Source organism: Ylistrum balloti, unplaced genomic scaffold, assembly GCF_031769215.1.
Source record: "Ylistrum balloti isolate Yb309-2 unplaced genomic scaffold, AGI_CSIRO_Ybal_v1 Utg372666, whole genome shotgun sequence".
In the NCBI taxonomy this organism is placed as follows: domain Eukaryota; kingdom Metazoa; phylum Mollusca; class Bivalvia; order Pectinida; family Pectinidae; genus Ylistrum; species Ylistrum balloti.
In genome coordinates, this window is record NW_026783144.1 from 154,598 (window position 1) to 164,994 (window position 10,397).

General features: G+C 37.2%; 1 protein-coding gene across 1 annotated transcript; it reads right to left on the reverse strand.

The window, feature by feature from the left end:
- Positions 1-222: 222 nt before the first annotated feature.
- Positions 223-5,792, reverse strand: LOC132564735 (uncharacterized). Its single transcript, XM_060229366.1, has 6 exons — positions 5,778-5,792; positions 4,925-5,134; positions 3,083-4,381; positions 2,586-2,736; positions 1,944-2,082; positions 223-1,130 (listed from the first exon to the last, which is right to left on the reverse strand). Exons 2-6 carry the CDS (start codon positions 5,062-5,064, stop codon positions 223-225), a joined length of 2,637 nt encoding a protein of 878 aa, XP_060085349.1. The 5' UTR covers positions 5,065-5,134; positions 5,778-5,792.
- Between the last annotated feature and the right edge of the window lie 4,605 nt (positions 5,793-10,397).

Sequence of the window (10,397 nt, forward strand, 5' to 3'; positions counted from 1 at the left end):
TATTACAACTCACAATTGAGATGCTACTACTGGGGATCCTTTGCTTAAAACAGAAAACTTCCCAAATTCACATCACCTCTTATACACTGTGACTGTGTTTACTCTTCAATGTTTCTTCTGAAGTTTGTCTACATGTAGATCAAAATTCACATCGTTACACATTATGCCTTCCCTGTCTTCATGATCAGCATTTCACCTGATTTTCCTCACTCCTCAACATGTTTATCCTCCACAACCTCCACATCCCCCTCCGCCACAGCCCCCTCCTCCACAGCCCCCTGCTCCTCCATCGCCACCACCATCTCCCCCACCACCACCCCAGCCCGCATCTCCTCCGCCCCCATCTCCACCACCCCAGCCTGCATCTCCTCCACCCCCATCTCCACCACCCCAGCCTCCATCGCCACCCCATCCCCCATCACCACCCGAGCCCCCACCTCCTCCCCAGCCTGACCCGCCGTCATCTCCCCCTCCCCCACAACCTCCACAACCCCCACAACCACCTGTGTCATCCCCCTCTAAGTCAAAATCAATATCCCAGTCATCCTCCTCCTTTTCTTCTTCCTTCTCACTGTCATCAATTTCTAGTTGAAGGTCAAGATTTCCCCGAGTTTCTCCATCTCCTAACTCTGTGTTTCTCTGGAGTGAATCTTCTCCATCATCATCACTGCCATCACTGAAATCCTGGTTGCCATGCAGGAAGAAGTGTCTGGACTTGTGATGTCCAAACTTGTGCCTAATGAAATGATTGCACGGTGTAAGCATCAGCAATCCCATTCCTACAAGCATCACATGATCTTCAGATGGAACTTGCTGGATGCGAAGTCGTCCTCGCACTTTTGTAGGTGTCAGTAGTGGTTTTCCAGGTTCCCAGTCTTTTGGTCGAGGCTGACAAAGAACATGGAGAAGAGAGACACTAAAAACAAGTCCTAGGTTCTCAGCCATTTCTGTAAAGTTTTTCTTGTAGGTTATTGTCCCATCTGATAATTCCATAGTAACACCATCAGTTTTCACAGTGTATTGTTCTGAATGATGATTCATTACCACCTCAGCTGTTGTCCACGCCTTCGTAGAGTTACGAAACACTTTAACCGCTAGGTAACCTTGACTTCCAGGTACCCCTTGCTTACCTATTCAAAACGAGACAGAAAATTGTTAAATAAGTACACTTTTGCACTGCATTAATTCTGAAGACCCAATATCAGTGGTTACCACTTTTACATAGTTTAAGCTCTTGCAGTATTTGAAGTCCACCATTTGATGAGAATAGTTCGAAGTGAAGCAATGAAGTTAATATACCGTTTTCAGGATGTTTCAATATCCTAAGATTTTGATTCTTATCTATTTTTTACACGTGCTTTGCAGAATATTGTAGATTCGCAATAAAACATAACAAGAGATCCCAGAGAGATATTGACACCCACCATTGTTTGATCTTTATTTGCTCTTTGAAAGTTGGATCTTTTTCCTTCTGTTTTTGATCTTAATGGTAAGAAATTTGAAGATTCCTTTGCAGAACTGGAGATGATGATCTTTACCTACCAAATCTAGGATAGTCGCCTGCATGCCATTTTGTTCTTTTCTGATCAGTCTCAAAATCAAATGGGTAGAGACCAAAGGCAACATACGTATGAAATTTGAGAAAGATCCATTCAGTGGTTCTTAAGAAATAGGAATATCAATCATTACTAGGCAAAATCCAAGACTGCGGGCTATCAGCCAATTTTGTTTTTCTGATCAGTCCAAAACACAAACAGGCACAACTAGGGACAAAGAGGTACCAAGGGAAATCTACATATAAAATTTAAGAAAGATCCATCCAGTTCTCCTCATGTGATAACAAATTACAAAGAGACAGATGGACCACAGACTTAGGGCGATTTGAATAGCCCGCCATGTGATGATGATGATGGGCTAAAAAGCATTTCATTATAGTTAAATACCTTTAGTTCCTGGGATGCCCCGCTTTCGACCAGTCCAATTTGCTACTACTATCCCCCAGTCACCTTTATTATTCTTGATGAGTATGGCCCGTTCACCCTTTACAGGGTTTAGCACTGCACATGCATCTTCTTTATCCACCTGTGCAGTAATCAAAATTCTGAATACATCTTTTACTTATGATAGTTCAAATTTCCACAGGCTTTTCAAAGCTTGAAGCAAACAGGATGCATTTATTGTGAAGGTCATGAAATGGACAACAGTTTTCTTTATAAACTTCATATTCAAGGTAAACCTTTTTTTTGTGAAACTTGCAATCCTCATAGTTCATACTCACAGACATACTGTATAGTCTGATATATTTACGGTCACACAAACAAAATTCCATTTTGTGAAATATACATGTAACCTGTGAATAGACATTATCAAAACATATAACATATAAAGTCTATACTTAAGTATGTATACCAATGTGACCATACAATTAGACAAGGCAATGATATGCAAAATCTGATTTCCACAAACTAATACAGAATTGACGAAACCATAAATATCAGCTGCCAAAAATTTACAGTATTGTACAAGTGTATATGTCTAACATACTTAGAAACCTTAGAAAATACAAGAAAATATCACAACTTTACCTGAGAGGGTAGAGGCAACTGGTCTGTGCTGACTAGATGACACACTACTGCCAGTTGGTCCTTATAATAGATCTGGATTGCAGAAGTTAGCAGGGCTACGCTGTGTATTACACGACAAGTAAACATCACCTTCCCCTCAGTATTCCTTATCCTGTCAACATACAACAAGGAACAAATAGGTAACACTTTGAAAATGAGGGAGTCTCTTAAAAAGATAAAAAAAAATAGGAAGGCATGTATATGTACTATGTAAATACAAATATTATTTCTCACATCCTCGGTGGTACATGTTTAATCACACTGAAGATGATGAATCATAATAAAATTGTGATTATCTTTAGTAACAACATGTCAATATTTCCTTTACTGAGTCATTTTAACTGTAAAGGAGGTTGTGAATTTTCTCCACTGATGAGGAAGGCAAATAACTTCATGTCTGATGGAATAGAAAAACCAACCCAGACTGTTCTTATACATAAACACAAGTCACAACCTACCTGTGTGATGCAACTGAACATGAATTCTGTTGACCAGGTGGAAGGCGTGGTAAGGGAATGGGGCCCCACAGTTGCTCCAATGCTTCAGGCATGACAGCATATTCAAATGATCCTAACAATACACTGAGGCGACACTGGGAAATCTTAGTAATCTCGACATTCTGCTGTAACTTCAAAATGGAACCGTCTGACATTTCACATACAGTTCCAACGCTCGTCACCTTGTCAGTATTGGCTAAACATTTTTGCAGTATTGAATCCACTCCAAAATTTCCCGTGATTCTAGAAGTTTTTCCTGTGAACTTTTTCACAAACCCTGTTTTTCTACTTATTCTTAGATCAACTGTTTTGCTAAAGTAAGTGTCAATTTCGTAGTTTTTGTTGTTTGCAGCTAAATTTGTTTCATTCCAAAGTCTATGATCATGCTCATGTGGCTTTTTCAATTTCAACAATTCTAGGTCTATTCCACCTTCAAGTATACTGATAAACTTCAGATTGTTAATTTTTTTAGCATGCATAGCTTCATTGTCCATATCAATGCTTTGAATAGTAAAGTTTGCAATCTTTGTACACTCTCCATAAATTTGTATCATGGGGATTTCACGTAACTTGCCTGCAGGCGAATCACCCCTGTACATGGCTCCAAAGTTCGAAAAATCTTCCCCGAACATTTCTCGCCAACGTGCTCGTGTCTCCCCGCTGGCTGTACATAGTTTTGATCCCAAACTCCTGTCGTTGACAGAATCATCATGATTGAAATGAGTTCCAAGAATTCTAATTGTATCTTCTTTATATTTCACAGGATGTAGTTGATGTGTATGCCAGATTAGGTCTGTGTCATAACAGGGTACAATGAAAAGGTCAGGATTCCTTTTCTTCAAAGACAGGAACTTTTCATAGCGTTTCAAACCAGCTGACACAAACTTTTTATCCAGATAATGTGGAAGAGAAACTTGATAATAGAAAGCTCTCTGTCTCCCGACCGCTTTTTCCAGATCATAAGAAAAAGAGGATGTAAAATCTGTATTTGAGCAGCTTGCTTCATCCAGACAAACTGCAAAAGGTTCACCAGGGTACATCTCTTCCCAATAAGACCTGGCCAGGTCCATATTATACTGGTTATCTCTATTGTTGAGGAATATCTTGAAGTCCACTACACACCCCACAGCTTTCTCACAGTCCCTCATGTAGGCCACAGGTGCCAGCATGTGGCAGTGCCAAACCCAGGCTATATCGAGCGGAGCCACCAGTGTATTTTTGTTGTGTCTGGCCGCCAGGGGTAGCCATAGAGATTCATACCTGCAGTTTAAAAGCACAATGTAAGATGAAGCTGAATATAAGTTTACATAAACTTTATTTATTTACAAAAATTTGTTTGCAAAACAAGTGCATGAGAGGTCTTATTGTGGGAGGAAACCGGAGTACCCGGGAAAAACATGCTGACACTTGGATAAATCTAACAGATATATATACCACTAACGGTATCTGACCTTCCAGTCCTTTGATTGGTTTAGATATCTAACTTTTCTGAGTTATCTGATAAAAAGTATCTTAAATCTTAAGTCACAAGATTTTATGAATATTTCCTAAAAGTTTTTATTTTCAATCACAGAGTTTCACAGAAATGATTACTTTGAGAACTTGATTTACGAAATCCTTATATGAAAAGAAAACTCACTTAACATCACATCAAAATGTATAAATTTCTTTATTTCATTAGGTTAAAAAATACTTCTAATGTGTTTTAATTTTCCAAAACTCTATGCTTATACTATAATTCCTCTGGAGATAGTTAAGAAACTCTGACAAGTATGTATGTACATATACCAGTATAAAAATCACCTGTAAATAGCCCTCCTCACAATAGGACCACTATATAGAGACGGCTGCTGGTCAACTTTCTCCAGAAATTTCACTTCCCTAATGGCTGCCTCTACTAGGTCTATGCCATCAGCAATATGTAAACTGTTGTCTTGTGCCATTTTCTATGTCCTTCTCATCTGTATCATGCTGATTTGTCACGTAAAGAAGCTAGATCAAGTATCATATTTCCTGTAAAATCAAATTTCCTGCTTATTAAATTGAAAATAATGCTGCATTAAATGACGTAAAAGTTTTCCGAGAGATGAAAAGCAAAACAAATAGTCGATCATATCTTTTCATGTTCAACTTCCTGAAAATGAATAATTATATCATGATTATTGTAAAATATTCATTACTTAATATTATTGACTCAGCTGCAAAACTAACTGACGGATATTAATCATGTTAGTGTCTCGATCTGGATGCTTTATAAGCTCTGATGTGAAATAGCAAAAACGTAAATAACATGATATATATGTTTATGGAAATATCTATCACAGTTTGTCAGCTGAAATACTGCAAAAAGTCGCAATTAAGCGAAGCCTACCATTAAGTGATTTATCATTTTGGCTATATTTTCCCATGACACCGGTTACAAAACAAATAACTGAGCTGATAAAAGTTTTACAAGTCATTATTTTAGCATATCAAACATGTAATTTCGAAACATTCATTCACATTTGTGATAAGATTGGCTATTCCACGTCTGATCTTTCAATTGTATGAAGAAACAGTTGTGAAATGTCATTCGACGCGACGTTACGACAGCTGACTGTCCGTGACATTTCGCAAAACTAGCGACTTCCTAGTTGGACAGTAGTATGCAACAAACCTCGTTCTAACATGGCTTTCCCAGATTTTCGTTCAAGGACACACCTACAAAATCTTTGTTATCGTAGTTAATACGCTTTTAGGTTTGTGAATTAAATGGCATAATAACTTATAATTCTGGTTATCACATGAGGTTTTACCTGCAGGTAACGAGTGGGCCCTCTTAATTGGTACAATTTGGAATTTTCCGAAGTCAACGTAACGTCGGTTGCGACCACGTAAATTCCTTCGCCTTGAATAAAATGGTCGTCAACTTATCAAGTTCTCGCTGATGAAAATAACCTTAACCGATTTCTTGTCCGAATTTTCTCGGTATTTGATGCATCTTGCTAATAGAGTATGAAAATGCTCTTCGGCGACAGAACATTAAGTAGGAAGCGAACCAAGTAGCTCCGGGTTTTTTCAAGTTAGGTTGCACACCACTAATTTGGACCCTTTATCAGATTTATGTGTATATACCACCGACACTAAAGATATTTGTCATGTAAGTGTGGATTTAACAGGGCCGGTGCCCTATATATAGTCTTAGATATTACATTATCTTAGGTAATGAAATCACAGACAAATTATTTCAGCGAAAATAAATATTCGTTTTGAGTAAAAAGCATATTTGAATAAAAAAATCTTAATATCAATTAGAACGCATTGAGAAGAGATAGTTTTATTCTATGAGCTGAATAATTGAATTGTAGCGAAGACTTGAGTGAATGATAATGCAAATGGTTGCAAGTGGAATATATTTTATGGTTAATACACATGTACAGCAGCTAACTTTCCAGTGCGCTTGTACTGTGCAGCGGACCTTTACAGTGCTTTGATCATTAATGGAAAATACCAGTCTAACACACATATACCTGATAATATGCTGCTCTCATCAAGATTGCACATCATCAAATCCCGCGCCTTATCTTGATAATATAATAGGTTTAAACAATATATATTATAATAGTTTGAAGTGCAAAAATATATAATCAATTAATTAGCCGACATTTATTTTGGTTGTTTGCGAAATTGGTTCCGCTTCCAAAAGAATGACAGAAAAAAAAATTCAATGCACTTTAGAACTGTTATGCATTATTTAACAATGACGTTATGGGCATGTAGCACGTTGCAGGAACACAGATATTCGTCGGTGTGACATAAAGAAGAATCTAGGAGACGGGAAACCAGCCAACCAGTCATATGGTTTGCCATTCCCATCGCCTTTTAAAAACATGAATAAATTACGTATATGTGCGCGGGCCTCGTTCTTTCTGAGGATGATGAGGTATCAAAATCTACTGACATACCAAGGTCCACTTAAATGTTAGTCCAAATTATTCTGACGTTCTATTGGTTTTTATATATCGTCGAAAATGAATGTTAAAGTCGAGGGTTTTCTCTCTCACAGAATACGTATCAAACAACCCTTGCACTTAGTAACTATACTTCCGGTTACAAACTTTAGAACCGAACCGTTAGAACTATCGGCAGTTTTAAAATCTGTTATTGTGTAAGTATCTCGTGCTAATCAGGACCTTGGCCACTTTGGTCAATTATATTGTATACTATGTAGGTACGTACCAAGCTAGTTAGAAAATGATGTACATACAACCCTAATCTGGTCCATTGAATTGGTGTACAATGTAGAGACAATGAAAAACTGCTGGACATGTTTTGGCACAGAGTAAATAAACACTTTTTAGACTTAAATGTATTAATTTCCGTCAGATATTTCATACAAAAACGTTACAAACAACCATAAAAGCAGTGTTTACTTATTTTTTCCTAATGTCGATTTGTTTTAAATCTATCTTGTCACGCAGAATTGTCACGTGATAATTTGTTTAGCTTTTTATATAGATATACACTAAGTAATTTATTTTCAACACACGGCGGCCTGAAGAAGTGATAATTAGGAACCCCGATTGTTTTCCACTTGTATACTTTCATGTCTTTTCCGACCTCTGTCTGCTATCTAGTTTGTATTTTTATTTTCCTAAAGGCATTCGAATTGTGCATTGAAAATGCATTTTCGTCTCTCTGATCAAACAAGAAATAGTATTGTGAAGCGATCGTGCAGTGGAGCAACAGACATTTTACCTGACCGATGACTCGAGATGAAGAGTCTGTATACTCTCTCATCAACAATTTGTAAGGCCCGGGGAATTAAAAAAAACGTAACCAGACCAACCGGTCAATATTCTCGTATAGATGACAATGCACATAATGTAGTGGTTTGTCTGCTTATGTACACGCATAAAATTATCATTAGTTAATAACATAACAAGAGTCCCGAGGGGTCTTTAAAAGAACTTCCATTCCCCCTATTAGGCCCAAAATCTCTGAAATATATATATATATATAAATCAATTAGGTTGATTGTAACAATGCATGCTTTAAAACGGATCGAGAAAGATTTTAATGAGTTTCAGACTAAACTGGGACAAATCAACATCTAAGCACTTCTACAGAAGAAAAAGCATGGGACTGCGACCTATTGTTTATGCAAAATTGATTTCCCTTCACCCAAGAATGCTTCCAACCAATTTTTGGCAAATTCTATAGAAGAAGCAATTTTAAAGAATTTCCCTACTGGGCTCAACTCACAGGCCCAAGAAGCAATATTTATACAAACTTGGTTCCCCTTTACCAGAGGATGCTTCAACCAAATTTTATCAAATTCCGTTCACGACTGGTAGCGATTTTTTTCAGTAAAGAAAAAAAGACGAACTTGCTACGGCTGCCGCACCATATGACATAAGCTCACTGGCCTTTCGGACCAGGTGAGCTAAAAACCATATCTACATTATGTATCACTTATCAGAACAAAGACATGTTTGTGAAATTAGGTAACCAACATTAAATATTAAACAAAAACAAAATCGTCTTCAAAAAAATATCTTTATTTAAAACGTGTTGAGATTAGAGCTAATGTTCACGTATAAAATAAAGTGCGAATTATCTTACTGATAAATAAGCGTGGATAATACGAAAGATGATTCTAAAATTCAACAGACATGTTCTCCTAAACACTAGAATTGGGAGGTCCAACAATTACATCTCAAGAGTATCATTTCAAATTCCATGAGTATGAAAGTAAGGAAGAAAAGTACTTGCAAGCAAATTTGATTCTTTTTTCACTTAACTCAGACTTTGTTTTGAACCTTTTGCACACAATCTGTTTCTACCGGACAGAAAATTAACGATGTCTACAAGAATAATGGAGCCAACGACACTGGCGAGAAGTAACGATGCCACGAGACCGATACCCTGGGAGGATGGTCGCTTATCAATGGCACTGCTAAGCTTTCTCTTCCAAGCCGACGTTACTGTCTTTTTGACGTACAGTTTTTGTTTTAATTCATGAACCACAGCCTTTATGTCCTCAAGTGTTAAATTCTGAGGACCTTTCTGTCGCTTGCAGCATGCATCAGAGCAGTTCTTTGAGATTGCATTTGCAGACGCCGTATCTGTCTGTGCTTGTTGGATGGTGACCATGGGAAACTATAAGAACAAAAGTATCTTTGTCAGTGACTACATAAATCAAAGTATTGGAAACCAGTCTTGATATTTAACAACATATATATATGATACTATTTATGACGTTTATTAATGATAATAGTGCTTGTAAGATTTAATCAACCATGTGTTAGGTATTAATAATAATGCATAATGTAACCACATTGTATCAAAAATTGTACAAAAGACATACAAGTGAACAGCACATTTTGATACAAAAGAATTCGATATAGTTGCTCCAAATAATCAGTTTAACTGCACCATGCCGTTGTTTCGTCGTTCTACAACCCGTCAGTGATGCTAAGGGCATATTTTCTTAAACTACGAGGCAACTGAGGATAATAAAAAACGGTACTAAAGAAAGTTTTAAAAAACCCCATATTTTAATTAATTTTATTTGTCTGATAATTTCACAAGAACGTCAAGTACACTGTAATAGGTATATCCTAAACCATACTCCAGTGCTTGTATGAATTAAAACATGGTATGCATATTACGGTCAACCTCGGCGACTAAAAATGTACAAAAGACACATATGAATAGCATCTTTTAATACAAGCAGCCGTTTGGGATTTTAACTATAAACGTTTTCTGTAGCTGTTTCTTAAGAAGGCCTGAATGATCGTTCTCAAAATTTCATGTGAAGTTTCCCTTTTGTCTTCAGTTGTGTTAATTTGATTTCGGGAGTGATAAGAAATATGCAGTGGCAGACAGACGGCCATTTCAAATTTGATAATTGATGTTTGTTCACTCTATTTGTGGAGAAGAAATGGTTGGAGCTTAGGTTTCGATCAGTCCTTATATGTGCCACGTTAATTTTGGAACTGATCAGAAATACGGTCGACAGACAGACATACTACAGGGAAGATTGTGATCTCTAGATTTTGAGAGAATCACATGGATCTTTCTCAAATGTCATATGGAGGTTTGAAAAAGTATTTGAGCGTGAAAAATTGTTATCGTTATTTCTTGAGGACTAGATAGATCTTGCCAAATTTTCATATGTATGTTTCTCAAGGGCCCTAATTGTGCCCTTTTTGAAATGGCCGAAAGACGGCCATCTTGAACTTTGACAATGAAAGCTTATCTCTAATTTTTTGAGAAATACTGGAGGTGTCTT

What these genes read in the sequence shown, in the direction of transcription:
- LOC132564735 (XM_060229366.1), bottom strand. Translation starts at nt 5,064, where the DNA reads ATGGCACAAGACAACAGTTTACATATTGCTGATGGCATAGACCTAGTA. An exon ending in TGTTCAGTTGCATCACACAG is followed by an intron (nt 2,737 to 3,082) that starts GTAGGTTGTGAC and finishes GTATGTTGACAG; the next exon opens with GATAAGGAATACTGAGGGGA. An exon ending in GGGCATCCCAGGAACTAAAG is followed by an intron (nt 1,131 to 1,943) that starts GTATTTAACTAT and finishes CGTTTTGAATAG; the next exon opens with GTAAGCAAGGGGTACCTGGA.